The sequence below is a fragment of the Ambystoma mexicanum genome, chromosome 9, assembly GCF_040938575.1.
Source record: "Ambystoma mexicanum isolate Mex_15411 chromosome 9, UKY_AmexF1_1, whole genome shotgun sequence".
Taxonomy (NCBI): domain Eukaryota; kingdom Metazoa; phylum Chordata; class Amphibia; order Caudata; family Ambystomatidae; genus Ambystoma; species Ambystoma mexicanum.
In genome coordinates, this window is record NC_090931.1 from 1110212999 (window position 1) to 1110237361 (window position 24363).

General features: G+C 45.4%; 1 protein-coding gene across 14 annotated transcripts in view; it reads right to left on the bottom strand.

Annotated features, from left to right (window-relative positions):
- The window catches only part of FMNL2 (formin like 2), a 798413-nt gene that overhangs the window by 256058 nt on the left and 517992 nt on the right, over positions 1-24363 (bottom strand). For all 14 annotated transcript variants that reach the window (XR_011274735.1, XM_069616442.1, XM_069616437.1 and 11 more), the window contains one exon: positions 17490-17642. Coding sequence is in view for 13 of the 14 variants with exons in the window: in XM_069616442.1 (XP_069472543.1) it covers positions 17490-17642 (153 nt within the window). In the remaining variant the exon portion in view is untranslated. The remainder of the gene's footprint in view (positions 1-17489; positions 17643-24363) is intronic.

Consider the following 24363-nt stretch of genomic DNA (forward strand, 5'->3'; position numbering starts at 1 on the left):
GCCTTTTTGGGTAAGCTCATGGAAAAGCTTGCCATCTCTCAATTTAACCTTTATTCTGACTCTGTTGGCTCTCTCAATCACCACCAATCTGGCTTCAGAGCTGCCAGAAGTACGGAAACTGCTCTCCTGAACATCTGTGAAGACCTGCTCTCCAACCTTGACTCTGACATTCCCTCTGTCCTCATCCTACTTGATCCCTCCTCTGCTTTCAACACTGTCAACCATAGCACCCGGCTCAATCGTCTCCGTGACAACCTGGGTATCGCCGATGAGGCACTGGCCTGGCTGACCTCTTTTCTCTCTGATTGACCCTCCCAGGTACAACTTGGGTCCTTCCTATCTTCCATCTCCCTCTCTACCTGTGGTGTTCCCCAGGGGTCTAACCTCTCGCCCTGGCTTTTCCACCAATACCTGGCAACTCTCGCCTACTGCATTTCAATTTTTGGATCAAATTTCCAGTGCCATGCTGACGACACCAAACTCATTTTCAGGCTTCCTTCAGCCACTTCCTGTCCTTCCCTCATCTCTGACTGTCTAATCGCCATTCAAAATTGATGTGCCGCCAATAATCTTTGTTTAAATGCCAACAAGACTGAGATCCTCCTCAGTGGTACACCCTCTCCATCCTTTCCCCTCACTCTCTGGCCGGCCTCCCTTGGCCCTCCGCCTGCCCCTACCTGCAAAGTTAAGAACCTCAGGGTCATCGTTGACTGCACACTTTCCTTCTCCGCACACATCTCTGATATCTCTAAAAAGTCAAACCTCTTACTGCACCTCCTTAGAGGGACTCTTCCTTTCCTCTTCCTCCCTTCCTCCCTCCCTCCCTAAGAAGCTCACTGTCTCCCAAGCTCTGATTCCCTCTAGGTTGGATTACTGTAACAGCCTCTTTCTAAATCTACCTGCCTCCACTCTCCACCCTTTACAACTAATCCAGAACAGGACTGCGAGACTTGTGATTGGCGTCAAGCCCTGGGATCGTATCTCTGCAGCTCTGAAATTGCTCCATTGGCTACCAGGGATGCAATGGTTAAATTTAAACCCCTTTGCATTGTCCACAAAGCTTTGTGGGGCCTGCGTCCAAAATACCTTTAACTATCCCCTGTAAATACCTCCCCTCTCGAGCCCTTCGCTCCTCTACCTCCAACTCCTTCAGGGTCAGTCGTTTTTCAAAGAAACGTGCTGGGGGTAGATCTCTGTCCTCGGCTGGGGCCTCCCTTTGGAACAGCCTCCCTGCCACCATGAAACTTGAGGAGAACCATCTACGGTTCCGGAAGCTCCTCAGGACCTTCCTCTTCGCCTCTGCCTTTGCCCCTCTTCTCCCCTGCTGATCTTCGTTCTCTCTCGGCACTGTGCAACTGGCCACCATCTGTCCTTCGGACCCAGGTACCTGCTCACCTGCCACCCTCTCGCACTGCCTCCTGGCCACCCTTTGCACTGGGGCCTGTATCTGTATCCATACTGTCCCCCACCCACTCTCCTTCTGTACTTATCAGATACACCCTATCTGACTAACCTTCACTTTGTCACTCACAGGCTGCACTATCATTGTTTTGATCACCTTATTTATTTATTCATCTATTATTTATCTTGTTTTCTTCTATGCTCTGCACTTTCCAATTTCTCCCCTCTGCCATGCACTTTCCCCCTTTTCCCTTCCCCATGCACTTGCGCGTTCTCAATGTCACTGGGCCTAGTAAGATTGTTGTGTTTGTTTTCTCCCGTTCCCCTCCCTTCGCCTGGTCGCGCTCTGAAACACCTGTGTACGAGCGCAATATAAATAAAATATCATATATCATGTACATATCCGTGCAAAGGGTTATTTGGCCTCCTGCTATTGGAAGGAGTTAGAGTGGGTGCGAGGTAAGGTCATCAATGTGAGCATGGATTGAAGAGGGTTATAACAAAAAAATGTTGGGACACAAGTTAATACGTTTCTACGCTATTAAACCAAAGATTTCAACAACAGTTGGGAGCACCAACAAAGCACAAGTGAAGAAATGCATCAATGCATATATTAACATTCAAATGACCTCTGCGTTACCCAACGTGTAACTTGAAAATCTGACATTACGCCATGATCTCCTCAGCCGGTGTGATGAATGGCTTGAATTACCCGTACATCGCACCTGTAGCTCTGTGTGAAGATGTGGTTTCCGATCCTGACCAGAGTGACTCACCAGACTGAGGAAGTGTGGGGGAAACCGCAGAGCATTCCGGCAGGCTGACGCACACAGATGCTCACCTCGAACCATGACTACTACTGTGTCAACTTTGAACGCTACTTGTGAAAGCACTGGACACTTTCTAGACATGTTAAGAAGTGACCTTGCGCTAGGGAGTCACAGGAATGAGCGAAGCGCCTTTCCAATCGGCCCCGAGGAACATGCGCTCCCCCTTCATGCCTCATCGTTTGCTTGCACGCTCTGCACGTAATTTCCGTAGCTCTGTGGATTTCAACACACAGGTAATTCATAGAAACTGCCGGTGATAGCTACTGACGTCACTGTGCGATTAAACTATATTCATAGTTTAAGTGCCAAGCTCCACAACCCGTCTCTATGCTGAGCCCACTTTAGAGTTTAAATGGGTCTCTTCGCTCAACCCTACTCTCCCCTTCTACAGTTCCCTGCTCTCCCTGCGCATCCCAGCTCCTCCGCTATTCCTCCACCCTACTTATAGGCGCTGGGGGTCTCCCCTTTGTACAGATCCCTGTTGCTTCCCAGATAGGTTCGCTCTATATAAATCCCTTTCTACAAACGACCCTGACCTTGGCTTACCGCTGCCCATTGGTGCTTCCGGGTGCATTTTGCGCGGTGCTGAAGGTCGATGGTGGAAATCCCAATCTCCCCTTGGCCGTGCCAATCGGTCTGCTCCTCATGCTGATTGTGATTCTTCCCTACTCTTTGCCAAACAACATTATTACTCTGATCTTTACACTACTCTTTCTTCCCACCCCTGCTGCATGTTTCAAAATGTGAAACCTATTATTTTCTCCTCTTCCTCCCGACCCTTCTTTATACTCATCTCTCTCAGCGGATGATTTCGCTCCTTGTTTCTCTTTGAGAGTTACTATTATTCGTTCATCTATTGCTCCCCCTTCTGCCTCCTCTCCATCTCCCCCCATACTGTACCCCTCCCTCTCTTATGTCCTCCTCTCTTTCTCTTTTGCCCTCATAGATCTCGTCTTTACGCTCTAATGCTCATCCCACTGCTGCTCCGCTCTGACCCTCTTCCGTCTCCTCTCATTCCAAAAGTCTATTCCTTTCTTCTTCCTGACTTGGCCTTCTTATTTAATCTCTCTCTTCAGTCTTCTCCTTTACATCCCTATTTCTGCATGCCACTATTCTTCCTAATCTTAATAAACCTTCACTGGACCCTTCCTCTCCCTCTTACTATCGCCCAATCTCACTTCTTCCTTTTCTTTCAAAACGTTTGGAATGTGTGGTCTATTCCCAAGTCTCTACTCCATTCATTCTCTCTCTCTCTCATCTTCCTGCACACCAGCCTGGTGTGTGCCCTCTTCACTCTACGGAAACTGCTCTTCTTTCTGTCTGCAAATGTCTCTCGTGTCCGCTCGTTAGTCTGAACGCTCTTCTCTTTTGGTTCTCCTTCAACCTGTTGACTGCATTCGACACGTTGACCATGCTCTGCTTCTTTGCTCACTTTCCTCTCTTGGTTTAAGGGATTCTGTCTTGATGTGGTTTCATTCCTCTCTAACTGACCGTTCTTATTCTGTTTCATGGGCTGCTCAAACCTCTCCAGTTTGTCCACTACAGTATGGTGTCCCTAGGGATCTGTCCTTGGTCCCTTGCTATTTTCTCTCTACACGATTCCTCTGGCCTCTCAGCTTCTCCTTTGGTCTCTCTCACCACCTTTATGCGATGACACGCAGCTCTTGCTTTACTTCTCTTCCTTTTTTTTTGCTATTCAGTCTGTACACACCTCCTGCCTACTTGCTATTCAGTCTGTACACACCTCCCGCCTACTTGATATTCAGTCTGTACACACCTCCTGCCTACTTGCTATTCAGTCTGTACACACCTCCCGCCTACTTGCTATTCAGTCTGTACACACCTCCTGCCTACTTGCTATTCAGTCTGTACACACCTCCTGCCTACTTGCTATTCAGTCTGTACACACCTCCTGCCTACTTGCTATTCAGTCTTGGATGGCGGATCATTATCTTCATCTGAACCCCTCCAAGATGAAGTACTATTCTTTCCTGCTTCTACGCTCCCTCTCTCTTACCCCTGCCGTCGATTTCTTTTCCTCCCACCCTTCTTAACATTTCTTTATCTGCTAGAAATCATGGGGTCACTTTTGACTCCTCTCTTACTTTCTCCTCACACATTTCTATTATTTCCTGTTCCTTTTCCAGAAGACTAGGTCCTTCCTTTCATTTAATGATACCAGAATCCTTATTTCTTCACTCATATTCTCTCGTCTATTCTATTGCTTGTCTCTTCTTCTTGGCCTTCCTGCTACTCATCTGGCTCCCTTACGTTCTATCTATAATTCTTCTTTTTGTGTCTTTACCTTGTCTTCCCGCAAATCTATCTCCCATACTTTCCTCCCTTCAGTGGCTCTCCTTTGAATTACACCTGCTTTTTAATGTTCTTTGCCTCGTCTTCAAGTGGCTCCACGGTCTGGCTCTCCCTTATCTTCCCTCTCATATTTATTTCTATTATCTCCCGCTCACTTCGATTTCAATCTCTCTTTCTTCTTTCAGTCCCTTGCCCCCCTTGTGCTTACTCGCATTTTCACTCTTTCTTTCTGCTGGCTCCAGAAAATTGGAACGCTTTGCCTCTCCCACTTGGTTCTTTGTCTTTTTCTCTTTTGAGCTCTCGACTCAAATCTCCCCTGCTTACTTAATCTTTTTGGTTATTTTACTTATGTTCGGATTTAATTTGTACTGAACTTTGTTAAAGCGCTTTGGCGTATAGCGATATACAAATACAATAAATCAAATCAAACAAAAACGATTTTAATATATTACAACTCGCTACATTTCAGTAAACATCTTATGTTCTCTTCTGATTTTTCTACTACTCCTCATTTACCCTTTCTGCTGTTGTGCTTGTGGCTCCATTATGGTCTCAAAGCAGAGCTTTGGGCAACTACTTGGATCCCGAACCATTCCTTGGTGAATACGCCTTAAGTAGTGTTTTGAATACTCATGTCCCACTATGTGCGGGAACTTTTGCAAGGTTTTGTTGAAAAAGTGTTGAGGGGTACGAGGAATTGATAGACTTCTCACCTTTGGACAACAATAAAATGGATTAATTTTGAAATTGAAGACGAGTGCGTCGAGCCAGTGTTTCTGCTTCCATTTCAAACTTCTAAAGATGGCTTTTCCCACTTCCGTAATAGCTGTGTTTTGTGTTTCTTGAGTCCCTGAGTGTCACACTGTGATCCCCCACTCTCCCCTTTATTACACCTCCCTCTGGGTTAGAGCTCCAGCCATCCAGACGCAATAGGCTTCTTCTTTCCCTCAGAGGCAAGTCACCCCACCCCCCTCTATCACAGCCAAGCAGAATAAGGCCATTTCCTTTCTGGTGAGCATTTGCACATCTCGCGCATCAGCAGAGTTCGCCTGACTCACCCCGCCTACTTACACCCATAAGATCTGCTCCACAAAACGCTCCTACTCCGCAGTCGCAAACATTTCTTTATGTATGGGCTCTTTGTGTCGTATTGGCGATGGTGCCTTATTACGTTGTTAAGTTGTGAAATGATAAGACACTCAATGGCAAAGGGCAGAGTATAACTAGTGTTAATGATTTTTATGAACAACAGACCAAAGTTAGGTTACGGTTCTGTCCTGTAGACTGGGCACATCTTTTTCGCACAGCAAACCACTGCTGTCCTCTTATACTTTAGCCTCCTCCCCACATCCTGGTTTCTGTAGCCAACGACTATCAAAAAATGCCCCAAAGGACCCGCGATGTAAACTCTGACGGCATTTCTGATTCAGATGATGTGCCAAACGGATCAATGCAAACAAGCACACATTGGACGCGCCTCAATCGCCAGCTGGCTATCAATCTTAGCACACCCCCCACTATTTGAAGAATAAATCCTTATATTCCGAGAATTAGGGCAGAAAATGAAGGCAGGGTTGGGAGAGCGCCGGGCAGTCAACATCTCCATAATGTATCTTCTGCCAGTTTCCAAGTGATAGCAAAGAGATTGGCTTGCGTGGCCTGTCGCATCACCGGATCTCAAGGGTGAACAGGATTGGATGATAGATTCTTCCCAAAATGATATCAAGCTCCCTGGGCGCAATCCACACTCTGCCCCTGTGATCTTCCTTCTTTGTCGCCAAGTAAATAAGCCAACCACATTCATCCCGAGAGGCTGCATCCCATGGGGGCGGGTGGCTAGTCACCACATTACCAGATGAAGTGTAGGGACATGCCGAATCTAGAGGAAGGACACTCTCCTTTCTCCCGATATAGCCGCATTAAAGAGAAGCAGACATGCCAACCAAAGCTCTTTCCTGGTGCCCAGAAACATAAGGAGCCGGAAGGCGATGATCCCACTAGGCCATGTAAAGCCAGCACACCCCTCTTAAGGATGGGCGGACAATGCGTAGCTAGGACCCAGCCATTTAGACCAAAAGTACATCTCGGGCCAGATTACAGAAACTTTGCACCGTTCCAAAAATATGCTTCCAAGACAGTTTACCTAGTGCTAGTATCATTCTGAACAGCACTAGGACATACTTTGCCCCTACGCAAAAATGCATTGACCATTTTTTTTGGGGGGGGGGGTATATTTACTCTAGCGCTAACGCTGTTCAAAATGTCACCTGCAATGACGCACGTTTCTGTATTCTGGCCGCTGGTGATCACAGCATCTCAGATCTGTCCATGGACATTGAATCCGTGTAAAACATGGGAGAGGGCTTATTCTGACTCTGGACCTCTTGCTCGCCTATAAAAAGAGAGCAGCCCTTCATGTGATCTATAAATGAGCTGTAAGGGAGAGAGGCTGGAGTAGTGATTAATAGTAATTTGGATGTGGCTTTGGATTAAGGCACTATATAATTAACACATCATTATCATTAATTGGAGAGGGACACACTATCGTAGATAATACAAGTCAGAGAGAAGGACCCCGAGAGGGTGGGTGCAGCGCTAGATGCATAGCTGACTGGATAATGGCTGCAATCTAGGGAGTTGCAGCAACCAGAAGGTCCCGGAGAACAGCCCAGGGAGGAAGCGGACTCCGGCAGATCTGGAGGAAAATGTCTCCGAAGATTGGAGTGACAAACAAACCAGCAGACTGGAATATGCAGTGTCCAAGGAAAGTTGCTGTCATAACTGACGTGGATCATGCTTGGTTTATAGATGAAAGAGCAAACTAACCACAGCCCACTCCGCAAGCACGTGCTTTTCGCTTCATGGGTTTGAGTCATTTTTTAAGTAATTCTGGCGCTAGTTGCCTTCGGCCGTTAGTGTTGGCATTTCGTTTCGGAAACTGCAACCCTGAGAATGATTTAGACTGTCTCGCTGTGGACAAATGAACACTCACATTAATAGGTTAACCAAGGAAAGTACCCCCTGCTTAACCGATCCAAACCACCACTCACCCTCGCCCCAGCCCCACGTGAAACGTAGGGTTATTTCTACCCTATACTCGATCCGCTGGGACCTCCAGGTGTACTTTTCATTTAGCCCGACGATTTCTCTCAAGAAGTGATTCATTCTGTTTGGCCTTCTTCAGAAGGTGCTTTTGCAGGAGCCATTTTCCAGAAGGCTTTTCAGATGTAATTGCTAGAAGCCATCAGTGAACAGAGGCACGCGACTTAAGACTACGTGTTTGGGGGCCTGCGCTTAATGTCTGTAGGCATAGCAGGCCAGACACAATGGCGCGCCTGTATATGCCAAAGCGGTTCTATGTAAACATGTCCCCAGGAAAATGTAGTCATGTGAAAATATAGCCAGCAAAAAATCGTTTAAAACAATATAGTCATTCGATGCAAAGTGTGAAAATGTTGCCAGTAATAAGGTTGCCCAAAAATCTATTCTTAAATGTATAAGACTGTAACCCTATCAATGACCCAAACCTTCAATACAACCTCCACAATCACCCTGTGTTCGTAACCCTTCCTCTAGCTTTAATTGCTACCCTGAAATTTTACAGAACACTAACCCCTAGGAGCACTAACGCATTTTAATTGCATGTTACTCAATGCAAAACCAATGGCAAATCTCCAACCCCATCACCAGCTCACTACAAATGATACAGCCTTTGCCCCAACCCAAACTGTTGCTCTAATTCTAACCTTACCCTGACTGCAACTTTAACACTTGCCCTAATGCTTACTTGGCTCGGACCACTAGGCTTACCTGCTACGCCAGAATCACCAGCCCTCCCCAACTTCCCTATCCCTTTTTTGTAACACTTACCCAAACCATTACTCTATTAGTCCTAGCCTTACCATAACCCCTACCCTAACACTTACCCAAACACTTAATGTACCCTAATCACTAACCAAACCTCAACCTCACCAACCCTGGAGCAACCACCCTGACCCTAACTCTAACCAAAATCTTTACTCTAACCCTACCTTACCATATCCTTGCCCTAAACCAAGCAATCACAAACCCACAAAACCCTCATTTTGGGCGACTTTTCAGGTGTGTTCTTTGACTACATTTTGCTTGGCCACTTTTTTACTGCAGAGATATTTTCATCACAACTTTTTCACTTACTGCATTTTTGCTGGCAACATATTCACTGGATACATGCAATGACAATCGGCTTACACAAATATCAGGGAGGAACTGTCACTGTTCCAGTGCTAGAGATGAACATTGTGAAAACAGAATAAAGTAAGAAACACAGATTCACTTATAATTCAACTAACTGGTGATGGAGTAAAGAAAAGCAGAAACCCCTACAGGAAACCCAACTGGCAGCAACCATCATCAACATCACAACCACCACCACATGTATTCTTGTGACTAAAGATTTGACAATATGACGTTGCGATATGAGTCATTCCGCACAGATATCTATCTCCCTCAAATTGCAAATGTGTGCGGTACCTCTTACATGCTCGCCCAGTTGTTCAGTGTGAGGTCTAGTGCTGTCCCTCTTACATGCTCGCGTTCCATCACCCTGTGACATCTTGATTTCAGCCATTTGCTCTCAACTCACGCCTCCAAGCCTCCACCACACACAAACACACCATACTGTACTGTGTACAGAATCTCATGTTGGAGAGTGACAATAAAATGGCATGCTACTTAGAGCAAGTTGCATGTTTTATCGAAAAAAACAAAATAATAATAAAAAATACTACACACACACACAGATGCACAAACACACACATGTGCAAACACACACAGCAAATTCTTATGTTAAACGTATACAATTGTTTGGTCTTTTCGGTGTCTTTGCTTCCATTTACACTGAATTAACGTTTTTCCCCTGTGCAGTACAGATTAGAACCCTACTGTCATACACTGCCTTTGTATGTTTTTTTGTTGCTCAGATCTGTTTGATGCAGTCAAAATTCAAATCTCTATTGACCAAATTGTTTCATTCTGGATACAGCCAACTTCGAGCTGACTGATTGATAGACCGGCCACCAGCTGGAAACGGTTGTCGTGTTCATGGTCGAGGGGTAGGGAGATTTTCGGTATGCAAGGTAGTGAGTTGCAAAATGGTACACATACAATGGGGTGATATGGGCTGCAAGCTCCCTGAGCCAGAGAGAGAGCGAGCGAGCAGGGTGAGCCCTCAAAGCATGACGGCTGGAAGTGTTCTGCAGCTGTAAATGTATTTTATAACTTTCTACCCCAGGTTCATAACATCTGATCATTAATGTGAGTAGCTGGGCTTTTGATGTCAGTAGTTGGTAGCTGATAGCAATGCCTGGGATAGGACATGGGTACCAAAGTAAATATAACACCTGGGACCTAGTGTGACAACAGCTGTAAACTATGGAAACCGTGGCAGATGTCTACACACTACCTAACCAGTATGGGATCAGTCCCAGATTCCTCTGCAACAGGGTTGGTTCTCTTACTAATCCCCCCCTTGCTCCTCTGTGGATGTTATTACACACTGCACACTGGCTTTTGACTTGCTCTAGAGGTCTCACAATGTTAGCCCTGGACTGAAGCACCCACAATGGTGGCCACTGTCTCCTTGTGTTAATGTAAAGCTCATAGACCTGGCCCACTGGGCTATATGTACGTGTACACCATACTGCCTTGCAAGTAGATTGAAACTCTCTACTTGTAGGAACTGATTATGTGGGCACAGCCAAGTGTGTCACAAGATTTGAGATTTAAAAGGATGTGACCATCCTGCTGTGTTCTTTCAGGGCTAGCCTAATATTTGTGTTCTGTCTTCCTGTCGGTTTAAGCGCACACTCTGACTTCAGAGTGTTCTGGAAAAAGCTAAAACATGGTCTGTTCTGTGGTTTTTGGGTCATGATTTTTTGCACCGGGTGCGCTCTTGGACTTTAAGAATACATTTAGAAAAATAAAGGTTGCTCTCTTATATCAGAATATCTAGAACCTTCCATTGAGCTGCTAATGCTTCCTATTCAATTCCAAAATCAAAGTCAACCTCTTGTGTGATCAGACTTTTTCCTTGCTTCCCCTTAAACTATGGAGTTCCCTATTGAACAGTACTGTTTCCATCAAAAAACAGCAAGGGCACCAATAGTGGCATATGGGAGCTGCACAAGACCACTTCCATTAGAAGAACACCTACCGTTTTACGATGGATGGCTATTTCTAATGGCTTTAAATAATACCAGTGCCCTCCTACTAAGACTCAGTGTGCCCACGGTCTATGCAAGGGTGCTTTCAGAGTTAACCATGTGCTCCAGAAAATCCTATAACGTAACATAAAAGTGTTTTGCAGGAGAGGCTGCTCTTGAGACCGATAAAGCAGACAGAATATGTACATTACAAAAATTCAGAGGTAATCAATCTTTGATTGAACAAATTCGACTGAACCACTTCATTCCAAGGAGGTGTAAAATGCCAGCATGGAAAAGTGGTGTCCTAGTAAAATTGAATCCTCAGGGCACCCTAGACTGGAGATAACCATTGGAAGAAGTTATCAATGCAGCCATCATCAACCAATGCCAGGCAGGGAAATCATAAAGATGTTGATGGCTCGATCTGAGTTCAGAAAGAGGAGCAAGAGGCAAAGGGACATTGCGGTAGATATGGAGGGCGGAAGGCCCACATGTGAGACTCCTGTTAAGAATAAAATGAGAGGAGAGTCTGCTGCCACTGAAAGGGAAGGTGGATTCCTCTGTACCTGTTTAGGGAATGCAGGTCCTCTTTATTAAACATTGAGCGTCATCCTAATAATGGGAAACAGCCATACTGTCCTATTTCCTGTGCAGAGAACTCCTTTGAAATAAAAAAGCTGATCTCGCCTTTGCCTGTACATCCTCTCCAGGAACGTTTGTTTCAATTTGGCGTGCCCCAGAGAAGAAACGTATTGTTACAGTCATCAGTAAACACAACACTTCGCCACTTCCCGCTTTCCGGGAATAATTTTAGCTGCTGTGCAGTTCCTCCATTATCCTTGCCTGACATCAATCCGCACAGAGAAAGCAGACTAAAGGAGTCACATTCAGGATGCACGTGGGGGGGGGGGTGTATCAGGGGGTGGGGGTTAGGAAAGCATAAATCCTCTACCCGGTCCGGTCTGAGTTAAACGCACAGTATCCTGTCACTGGGCCTTGGAGATCAAAACAAAATCAAGTGGGGTGGGGTGGCAAGTGCGGAAATTATAAATTTAGTTACTAGGTCATTCTCTAGATCAGGGCTGTCCAAATCCAGGCCTCAAGGGCCGGAATCCTGACGGGTTTTCAGGCAATCAATCCCTCATTAATATTCATGAGAAGACATTTGCATACATTTAAAATCATTGTATGCTAATTATTCTCATGAATATTAAGGAGGGGCATCCTGACAATATGACATGTTTCTGGCCCTCGAGGGCTGTAGTTGACCACCCTGCTCTAGATCAAGGATATTCATAAGGCCCTCGGGCCACTTACACCCCTTCAGACCATTTGCTGTGCCCCTCCCTGGCCTCCCCTCTGCTGCAAATCCAGGCCCTTCAGCAATGAAGCTGATAGGGGGCCAGTTTAATGAGTTTAGAGCTTCTCCATTCAACCTCTGGAGTGCTCTTTATTCTACCATCAACTTTGTCAAGGGAACTGGCAACAAGAATTTTGAAATAATAAATATCGGTCCCATGAGAGAGGAAATAATAATGAAAATAAGAAGCACTGTCAAATCATTTTCTTTGGCTTTTGAATTTAAAATATTTTGTGCCGGTACCTAGGTAGCACTTTTCATTTTAAAGGTGCAGCATTACACGCGTAGGTGCTTCCATCATATGCAGGCATCTCCTCAATATGCAGTGACTCCAACCAGTGCTAATTAATGTTTCACATGCAGCATGTGCTCATCACATCCTCACGGGTCTAGTTGCTGCCATCATATGCCAAGTGCTGCTTAAAGTGCCAAAGTGATAGTCTCCAAACGTAATCTGCAGCCCTCGCAGGTCTAGTTGCTGCCACCATATGCCAAGTGCTGCTTCAAGTGCCAAAGTGATAGTCTCCAAAAGTAATCTGCAGCCCTCGCAGGTCTAGTTGCTGCCACCATATGCCAAGTGCTGCTTCAAGTGCCAAAGTGATAGTCTCCAAACGTAATCTGCAGCCCTCACATGTCTAGTTGCTGCCACCATATGCCAAGTGCTGCTTCAAGTGCCAAAGTGATAGTCTCCAAACGTAATCTGCAGCCCTCACAGGTCTAGTTGCTGCCACCATATGCCAAGTGCTGCTTCAAGTGCCAAAGTGATAGTCTCCAAACGTAATCTGCAGCCCTAACATGGCTAATTGCTGCCACCATATGCTAAGTGCTGCTTCAAGTGCCAAAGTGATAGTCTCCAAACGTAATCTGCAGCCCTCACAGGTCTAGTTGCTGCCACCGTATGCCAAGTGCTGCTTCAAGTGCCTTAGTAATATCATCCAGTTTCAGTAAATGCCTCATATTCATGTTTTAGTAATTTGCATATAGTGCTTCGTGCCCGATTCCTTCTGCTAGGTTATTACCCCGTTAGCCTACTCAATGAATCTACCTTGAAAGGCAGTGCTCAAAGTGTACGAAAAGAAGTAGTGGAACTATGTTCCCTGCTGGCCTGCCCCTGCCCCCCGCAAGCCCCATCGACAGTACCCCCCCAAGCGCAATACATACCACCAAACATACACACCAGTTTTTTTACGGGAATGTTCAGTGCAGTGCACTGAAGCAAGTTTCAACTTCTTCCTACACTTTGATCTTAAAACTAAGCCATTCCGAAATGGTTTCTTTTGAAAATAGAAGTATAGGAACTGTAAAACTTAAAAATAAAAGGTAGCGGAGCAATGCTCCCAACCACTTCCGCCCACTTCGACCAATGTTGAAAGGACGAAAAGGCTACGTTAGCCTTGCCACAGGATTCAGATTTACAGAGGACGGACTGGCCACATGTAGTGTAGAGTTCCTCGTCCATCATCTACCTGATTTTTACGTTGGGATACAGGTCCTTTGGCGCTGAGGAAGACTTTTCAGTCGAAGCTAGACATCTATTAGGAACATGTATTGTACATGGCCACCGGGGTCATGTGGTCGTGGTTTTCATATCATGCAATTTATGCACCTATGGGGCTTCTAGTTGGCCTGTACATGTGGCCTATTTATACAATTGTGTGCATTAGTTTAGTTTAGTTTATTATTTTGATAATGCGCTCCAAACCCTGGGGTAGCCGGGCGCAGAGGTAACAAAAATACTTAAGCTTGGGAGGAGGAGAGATAGTCTATAGTATAGGTTTCAGGAAAATCATGATGGTTACATGCAGAAATCCAAGATCTAATGCAGGGGAACAGTTTGATGAGCGTCATTGGTCCAGAGCCAACCTTTCACGTTACATCTGAATCTAGAGTAGGGCTGATCATCTCTCAATGCGGTAGGGAGTGCATTCCAGGCACGGGCAGCTCTAACAGGGAAGCTCGCTCCACCTGCTTTTGTTAGTCTGAATCTGGGAATTTCTAGTAAGAGATTGTTAGAAGCTCTGGTGTGGTGACTGGAGGATTTTCTGGTCAATCTAGCCAAGATATATGGGGGCGCAGCTATGAGAGATAGCGTCTTGAGGAGAATTGTGTCACTGATTTTTAACCAGTGGTGGTCTTTCCTGATATTAGATATATGCTCTCTACGGGGTAAGTCCAAGGCTGCTCTAAGAGCATTGTTCTGCAGTATTTGCATTTTGTTTATGACAGTTTTGTTGGCACCTGCATATAGGGCATTGCAATAGTCCAACTTAGACATTATTAAAGTGTTGGCTAGTGTGATACAGTTAGGTTTGGAGAGGTAGGGTCTACAGGCCCTGATTAATTGACAGGTGTAGGCTGTGGAAGAAGCCAAAGAGTTGACTTGTTTTTTAAGAGATAGTGTGGAATCAAGGTAGAAACCTAGTGTTTTTACCTCGGTTACAACCTTGATTACATTACCCTCTATATTAAAGGCAGTGTAGCTGGGGCTAAGTTTTTTGAGGTTAGAGTCGGAGCCCAGGATCAGTATCTCTGTTTTGTCGTCATTCAGGCAGAGGCTGTGAGAGGCCATCCATGCCTGAATGAGGAGGTAAATCTTATTTACTAGAGCTGTGTCTTCGACAAAGTTGCCAGATAGTGGTATGAGGATCTACGTGTCGTCCGCATAATTAGTATAGGTTACCCCCAGTCTGTCAAGTTTGTTGAAGAGTGGCTTGGTGAAGATGTTGTACATTGTAGGGGAGACACATGAACCTTGTGGGACACCACAGGTGATTTGTATTGGGTCCGCTGAAGCTAAGGGGGAGAACACTCTCATTGTACGGTTGGCTAGGAAGGATTGCACCCAGGCTATAGCTTCACTTGAGAAATAGGCGGCAGACGCTAGATGCTTGCATAACACTGCATGGTCCACCAGGTCGAAGGCCGCCGATAAGTCAAGGAGGAGGAGCATAGCTGTTTTACCTTTATCCTTCAACTCGTCGATTTGTGTCTTGAGGTCAATTAAGGCCGTTTCAGTGCCGTGGTGTGGTCTGAATCCAGATTGGCGTGATCCTCGTAGTTGGTTCGTCTCCAGATAGTTTTGGATCTGGAGGTAGGCTACTCTGTCAATGATTTTAAGGAGGAACAGGACCGTAGTAATGGGCCTATAATTAGTTGGGATAGCTGGGTCAAGGGTCTGTTTTTTGAGGAGAGGCAGCACCCAGGATTCTTTAAGGTTAGTGGGCACAGTACTTGATTTAAAGGAGGAATTAATTAGCTTAGAGATGAAGGCATTCACCCTATTAGGCCTGTTTACACTGTTGTGTGCTGACAACATTTTTGTAAATAATTAATTATCCTGTTTAGGGTATTCATCCTTAAATTGTGTTTTCTTAATATGTATAGGTGCACACATCAATGTACTGGATCCCATTCATTGCCCTTTACATATGTATTTGTTTACATGTTTTCTTCAATTACATGGATGTATGTTTTGTTATTTGTATGTTAGGCTTAGTATATATTAGGTGTGTCATTCCTACAGGTTTTTTTTATTGTCATGTACGTAAAGTAACAGTTTTACTGCACATTTTGATATGTTATTTTATGATTAAAAGACGTTTGTATTTCAGCTCACTTAGCACATTATAGTCTCAGGCGCTTGGAAACACATTGTGTATAGGCGCTATATAAATAAACTATCATATCATTATCATTTTGGGTTGGGCAGCCCCACCCTTCCAGGGGTTAGATTTGGGATCTAGCGGAATGAGTTGTTTAAATCCTATCTAAAATGGAATACATGTTTTTCCTGGTATATCATCAAGGCGACTGTGTGCTTGTCATGGTATTTGTCCTGCTCTCCTTAACTAGGTCAAGGTACCCTGGTGTTGTTGAGTCACATGAGAGAAGCAAGCACTTTACTTCTGAGCTATCCACCCAGACAGCTGAGATGGTTACTATACGCGAGGAGCCAAAAACACCACAGCAGTACCACCAAGAGGGCAGTTCATTCCTCATTTGTGTTGCACTTGCCCAATTTCCCAAAAGCTCTTTGATTTTATGCAACGCAGGCTGAAACCCTCATAGAGGAATTTCAAAAGAGTACAGTAGGAGTGAAACAGACTGTTTAGCTTGAAATTATAACTTTCTATCTGAAAAAAAAGTATCTATAAAGTTATTTCAAGTTTTGATAATGTGCTATGCTCCAGAAGATACGTGTAGCATTATTATTGTAAAAATATATTCATGAAGTGATCGTTAGAAACGAGCATTGCAAAATTCCCAAAAAGGGGCCAGTTTTCACAATGTCTGAACAATTACATAATTTCCTTTTAAACATTTTCTTAAAATCGACTTTTGCAAAAACCCCAACCCACTCCAGATATGTTTTTTGCTCTCGTCACGCAGCTGTCACCAACGGCTGGGGTGGCTCTGGCAAACGTGCACCTGATAACGCGACTCTCGCCCACATAGAACGAGACAAAGGGAGACAGACAGAGAGGCAAAGAAAGAAAGAGTGCAGCGGAAGTAAGAGGAGGAGAAAGAAAGGGACAGGGCACTGGATTGGTGGACCGTATGCTGGGTTCAGATCGTTCTCTAAAAATGTCTTTGTCAAGTTTACCAACCTCTGCGAAAATTGTTTCCTTTTTTAAATCCCATCACATTTTTGGTTAGTGTTACTCAACTAGCACGATTTATTTCTTAAAAACGTACAAACTGAAATGTGCACTCTATGTTACTTGCCTGTGTACTTTAAACGTACCACTAGGCAGAAGCGGCAACACACATTCCTTGTATAGAAAGGCCAAACCCTGCCTGCAGTATTGAAATCTTTTCATGTTTATTTCTACATGACTTGCCCAATGTACTTCTAAGAATCGCAAATCATTTCTCGGGATTTCGAACTCCCACTATCATTGCTATGGAGGTATTAGGAGTTTGGGGAGCTTAATGTGTTTGGCAGTAATCAATGAGGGCCCAGACACAGACCAAACCAAAGCATTGTGCACCCCAGAAGATGTATGAAAAAGACACTGCAAGAAACCACTAAATGAAAGGAGAAGAATAAAAGATGCCCTGGGAGCTTTTGTTCATATACCAAATCTACAGCTCATAGACACCCATTCACTTCATTAAGACACGTGTTCCATTCTTGTTCCAGTCCAGAGCCCATTCATCTCAAATATGACTCGGAAAATCAATCGACTGCATACAAAAGGAAACATTAGACAGATGCACAAACTGTGTCCAGAATTGAAAACCATGCAATGACATGTTGCCTTGCAGTGTACTCTATTCGTGACAAGCCTTTGCGATGTCTTGTCTTATTTTGATAGTCAAGGAAATCCAGCTTGCTGGTGCGCAACACAGTGAAAATAGAACCACATAAATCCATGCACCCACAAAAGGACACCTTACCGTAGTGTGGAATGCCTGCTAGAGCGGGTGATGCTGTTGCCACCGGGCGACGGTAAGTTGCTTCCTCTATGTAGGTCCTCAATGGACCGACTCCAGGGTTTCGACTTGTCCAATGCGTTTTCCAGGTTGTTCTCCAAGCACTCAAAGTCAAACCTGAAAAGACGTGGAAAATACCAGTGAATGAAGCACAACAATACATCGGAAATATGACCCTTTGTGTTTAATCATTCTCTCTGCCATGACTGGTTTAAAGTGATTAGTCCTTCAAACCTCTAGCGGGGGATACTAGAAAGTAGGAAAAAGTTAAGGCACACATGAATAAAGAGCTAGGAAGATTTAAACTGCTGCAATAAACTGATTCAGAACACTACCAAGAAAAAGGATTGAAAACAGTGCAAGTCTTGCTTCAATTAATCAGTACCCTGTGCATGCACCAGTTTGTTTTTGCGGATCACAAGGAGTCTAAACATTCCTCCTGGGGCCAGATTACAGAAACTTTGCAGCAGTGCAAGTGCAAAGTTTGCACGGTATTAGCACCAGGGCACTTTTTGCCCTATTTCTTAAAACACTGGGACACCATGAAACACAGTTTGGCATATTAAAAGCACCAGGGCTAAAATTGCCCTTGTGCTAAAAAGATACATTTGTGATGCATTTTTGCATCAGGGCAAAGTTTGCCCTAGTGCTAATACCAGTCTGTTTTAGCACTAGGGCAAACTTTCTCATGGTGCAAAAATGTAGTGAAAACGCATCTTTTTGCACTAGGATAATTTTTGCCCTGGTGCTTTTAATATGCCAAACGGCACTTGTCGAGGTGCAATGATTTTTAAATGTGTCCTGGTGTTTTGAAAAATAGGGCAAACTTTGCCCTAGTGCTAATACCATGCAAACTTTGCACTTGCACCGGTGTAAAGCTTCTGTAACCTGGCCCCGGGTGTGTATTCCAAGACAAATACTCAAGCATCTCTGTTCATTTGTAATCACAGTTACACACCGCCTGCGATTCCTGGTTCATTCTAGGTCTAAAGCTTCAATAATTTGGGGGTTATTCAGATGCAAAAAATGGTCATCTTATATTTACTCAATTCCATCTATTTCTATGCCTTCTCGTGGATCCATACAACGCTCAGCCTTCTACTTCAACTTCCATGCCTTTGTTGCACCCTTTCAGCCGCTGTGCCGTTTATTGAACCTTTATACCTTTATTTGCGTTCCGAGTCCTTTAAATGCACATGTTCTGTCTTAGATGCCCTTAAAGGCACCTCTAGTTTTTTTACATGCCGGCCATGCCTTAATAACTGCTGGCTAGAGACAATTAATGTACCCCTGAAACGTTTCCGCATTTAAAGACCAAGCAAGTCAAAGGCTTTTCTCAAAGGAATTAGATGCAAAGAAACTGAAAAAAAACAACTGTCAGGTACTAACATCTGTTTTCAGATGCTGCTGTTTTCAGATGTAGACCCAACAAATGGCCCTATTGGCGAGCTTGTGTTGCTAAACAGAACTTCCTACACTCATACCAGATAGAAAAATGAAAATGAGGCCACTGTTCGAAACATCTTCTCCAGCAGCCATCAAATGAACTATGGGGAATATGATACCGCAAAGTGCACCCTCGGAAGGTCCATTACATGTTGGCCCTAGAAGGGTCAATCTAGCCTGTGAGGAGCAGATCTTCCTTTTGCAGTGAACATTGCTGAATGACGGAGGACCTAGTGTTGGTGGACGGTATCCGTAGAAACAACGTATGGTATAATTGTTCGAATTTCGGCTGTACTAAAATTTCATTCCATTATAACGAACAAGGGGGCTGGGGGTGTCCCCCGCACCTTTGTTTGCTATAATGACTTTGGGGGTTGCAGGGGTGTCCTCTTGCTTTCTTTACAATAAAGTTTATAAAAAAGAGAAATTTAAAAAAGGACTTTGCAGCACCGGTTCCCGTCCACGTAAGTGAAGGGAACTGGCGTCGCAGGAGGACAGGGGAGTCGGCGGCACTCAACAAAGTGTGCCTCCAAAAGGTAAGAAGGGGGCAGGGGTGGCCAGCGGGTAAGGGAATGTGGGGAACTAATGCGGGATTACACTGCGGCATGCTTTTCCAATTCGAATTTGTGATTTCACGCCGCAGTGTAATCACGTATATCCTTGGTGGACACCAACCCATGGTGGACGTAAGAAGGCATTTATCAAAGAAGTCCTATTCTCAGCTGATGTGACCTGCAAGGTAAGTGCTATTTTGGGAGCAGTAAGTGACAGTGCTGTCCTTGCATGGTCTCCTCCCAACCATGATATGCTGTTAGTCATGTCTGTTCTCTTCTTCTCTTATCCTGTATCGAAGCACTCGGAGCCACATATCGGTAGCCCAGCAGATCTGCAGTGATTCCCAGCATGCTCCTGGTTCACATCCATGGTGCTTGATCAATCGTTGGCGGGAGCCTGGTCATGAACATTTTACAGATTTATGGTTTTTACCTATTGAACTTGGGGACACTACATAAGGTTGCCTTCTAACTTGTCCTAAAACTAGAGGACAACGCAGGAAATACACAGAGGACTTGAACACGTTGGTAAATGTTTAATAAAGGTTACAGATGGATAGCTACACGTGGTAGTGACGGAGGGTGCGAAAGGGGACCATGACTGGGTTGGATAGGTATAAATCAAAAGGAAATTGTTTACTGCAGATGAGGTCAACATTGAGGAGAACAGGAAAAATATGAAAATACTGGAAACAATGGATTTAAAAAGCATATTATAACAATTCTAGGATTGAGGATCTATTTCCATTGATAATCGTATTTTATAGGAATCGTAAGTTTTAAATTCTCATTGAGACACTCGAAAAACCCTCAAACTACTCAACACGCCTCTGTTCCAGCTGAAGGACTCTACCAGGCATTCAGCTTGGATGGGCCAAGATGGCACCTGGGCTTTCGTAGGAAAAATATCCAAGAAAAGGATTGGGAATTGTCTAAGTCTAAAGGAAGAGAGTGCCATTTCCACAGATGCACGGACCTAAACACAGAACCTTGAACTGTATGAATACCTTCATACTGAGGGGTTCTTTCAGCTTCCAGGTTTTATGGGCTGAACCATGGCGAGGGGTTAAAAGTATTCTGAGAGGTGGGACCCCTGAACCTGTCCCCTACAGAATAGTGTGCACCTAGATCTGTGTCACATCAACAGAGGTGACAAAGTCATGCAATGTCACACATTTGAGAGGGAGGGCTTAGCCTACCCTCCCTCTCGCCGACGGCATTTAGCGCCGTGGGATTCCGCATTCACTAGGAAAGGTGAGACGAGCTCTTAGGAGCCAGTCAGTTTAAAGCCACTCTCAGTGACTTGCACTTTGTTTTAAACTGTGTTTTTTAATTGGGAATTGAATTGTACTCACCAGCCTTCTGGGGTGCTGCCTCGAGCAGTCCCCTTTCTGTTCCCCTGAGGGGGCGGGTTTAGCCATCCCTCCCTCTCGCCGATGGCATTTATGTGCCTCATCCACCGGAAGCGCAGCAGTCGGGTGCAGCGGGCACACCTGCTGTGCGCCGAAGGCGTGCTTAAGGCAAGCCCGTCTGTGCCCGTCCGGGCCTCGGCCGGGGAGGTCCGGAAAGCTATTAAATTCACTAGAGCACACTTAATCAATCTCGCTCCTGAGGACACCACATTTCCTCCAGAATGGAAGTGCTCCCCCTCTGATCCTGACACCTCTGACCCCAAGCTAACTTTTCGGTGCTACTTCTTAATACTCGCTCGCTCCCGGCCCATGCAGAGGAGCTTTGCGTTTTGCTGGAGGACTGCCAACCTACCTTACTATGTCTTACTGAGACGTGGCTTCAGGCCCGTTCTGGCCCGCAGCTGCTTCAAGCTATTCCTCCTGGCTACTGTGTTTTACATGTTGATCGCGAACCACCCCCATCATGGTGGTGGGGTTGCGGTTGTATTTAAAGATGAGCTCACGGTAACCCAACTGGACTGCTCTCACAAAGTTCCCATGGAGGCCCTCCTGTTTCCTTGTGTGAGCAAATCCACTGTGACCTGCCACTTTCTGCTTGTATACCGACCCCCTGGTCTCTCTCAAAGCAGTTTTCTTGAGAAATTTCCTGGTCTGCTGGCCAATCTTATGGTCCAATATACTCGCCTGGTGGTCCTAAGGGATTTTAATTTGAAATATAATCCACCCAGACCCCCCATTCTTGATTTATTAGCAGAGAGTCTTTCGGACCTCCAATTCCATCAATATGTTAATTGTCACACTCACAAATTAAGTAATATTCTAGATCAGATTTTTGTGCAAAAATCCTTTCTAACACTGCAAATAGTTGAACCGGTTTTGTGGTCTGACCATTTCCTTATCTCGTGTAGTCTGGAAGATATTGGTAAGCCCACCAAAATCCCAACCGAGAAAATTTGGTAGCGCTCCTGGCACACAGTGAACACACAAAATGTGGCGACCGCAATCCAAGCCAAATGTGGCAAGGAGGTTGCGGTGTCACGGTTTTCACTGTCAGAAGCATTTCTCGATGTTGCTAACACCGCTGCCCCTCTTCATCTGATTCAACCACGCAGATTGCCTCCTGAGCTGTGGTTTACTGACCTCCTGAAAAAGGAGCGTCTTAAACTCTGCCAGACTGAACGCACATGGTGCAGAACCTATGACTCTATCTGCAGAACGCAGTATAAAATAAGTCTGGCTGCTTATTCGGCTAAAATTAATGCCGCTAAAAGGCTTTACTTTACTACTAATATTGAGTCTTCTCTATCCCAACCTAGGGCTCTTTTCTCTGCAGTCAAGGCTCTGGCATTGGTAGAGAGGCTTACTCCCATTGTCAAACCTACTCAAGATCTCTGTGATACTCTGTCACACTTTTTTATTACTAAGATCGGCAACATCAGGATAAAGATCCCTGCCACCACGACAGGAACTCCTCCATCAGATTGTCCTATTCCCCCCCCACCCCAGTCAAGGCTGATTCCAATACAGCCAACACCTGGGCAAGCTTTCCAGTCTTTTCGGAGCAAATGGTACTGTCAGATATCGACAAAAGTAAGTCATGCTCCCCCTCAGATGCCATCCCTCTTCGGGTCATGAAGGAGATTGCCCACACTCTCTCATCTGAGATTACGAGAGCCATTAACGTCTCCCTCCAGACAGGCTCTATCCCGTGTGAACTGAAGTCAGCTAGGGTGATCCCTCTCTTAAAGAAACCTACTCTGGACCCTGCTGTTCCGTCTAATTTTCATCCTATCTCTCTTCTTCCCTTCCTGGCTAAACTCCTAGAATCATTGATGTCTCCCTTGCTATCTCCTTTTCTTGAATCTACTAATCTTTTAGATCTTGTTCAATCTGGGTTTCGTCCTGGTCAAGGCACGCAGAGCGTGCTTGTCGCCGTTTTGGATGACATGACCAGGCTGGTAGATACTGGGGGAGTGGGAGCCCTGATTCTGCTGGATCTTTCAGCAGCTTTTGATACAGCCGACCACTCCATCCTGCTTTCCCGTCTTGCCCAATTTGGCATCTCAGGGCAGGTGCTAGCCTGGTTTCAGCCGTTCCCTGCGGATCGGACACAGACCCTCTCTATGCCTCCCTTTCTGTCCCCCCTTGTCACCTCAGTTGTGGAGTGCCTCAAGGCTCCTCCTTGTCGCCGATTCTGTTTAATATCTACATCTGGACCCTTGTGTGCCTCATCCACTCCTTCGGCGTCAGGTGCTACTCGTACCCCGACGACACTCAGATACTGACTTGCTTAGACCTAGATCGGTCTGAGGTGTCGTCGTGCCTACGGGGGTGCCTTGCTGCCATTGTAGATTGGATGAACCACAACTGGCTCAAGCTGAATGGCGATAAGACAGAGGTGATGGTGGTGGGTTACCCTCCTGATCCCACCCTTTGGGTGTCCTCCTTTTGGCCTTCTTCTTTGGGACCACTGCCGCCTCTGGTAAAAAAGGTTAAAAACTTCAGCGTCGTGTTGTTGGCCTCACTGTCCATGGACCAACAAGTCTCTGCTGTATGTCAGGCTGGTCATTTCCAACTGAAAATGCTGAGGAAGGTACTGCCTCTTATTCCGGCTCCACTGCGCCCTCCAGTGGTAGCAGCTCTAGTAATATCACGTATAGACTACTGCAACTCCCTATATCCAGCCCAACCCAAGACCATTATGAAACGACTGCAACAGCTCCAAAATTTGGCTGCCCGGGTAGCCACTGGCACTCCGTATGCTGCTCATATTGCCCCAATTGTGCAGTCACTTGATTGGCTCCCGGTGGCTCAGCAGGTGGAGTTTAAGGCCCTGTGTATCGTTCATCAGGCCCTTCATGGTTAAGGAGCTGAATATCTCGAAGCCAAATTCTCCCGCTACCACCCCGCCGGGAGTCCACGCTCGGCCACGGTGGAGCAGTTTATAGTGCCTAAATACAATCGTGACCGGGTAGGTGGACGGGCGTTTTCCATCGCTGCTGCTGTTTTGTGGAATGGCCTCCCACTTGCTATCAAAAAAACTTCCAACTATTTGGAATTTAGGAAGAAGGTCAAAACATACCTGTTCTGATTCTTCTGTGCTTCTGCTCGCGCTCTCCTCTAGCGCCATGACGCCCCTGGGCGACCGGGTGCTTTACAAGATATGGTAACATAACATAACACTATATAGCACAATTCATCTTCCGAAGCCTGGTAAGAAATGCACCCGATGATCCCCATTTTAGATGCATTTCTAAATCCTGCAAGCTTCGCAATCCTTTAGCAAATATGGAGAAAATTATAGGACTTGCCTTTTAGCGTGTGTCTCCTCCCCATTGATGGGATTCGAGCAACACTATACATATAGAGCAAACCTCACATTATATGTGATGTGCATCAAAGTCCAAAGCAGAAATAAGGGTTCTA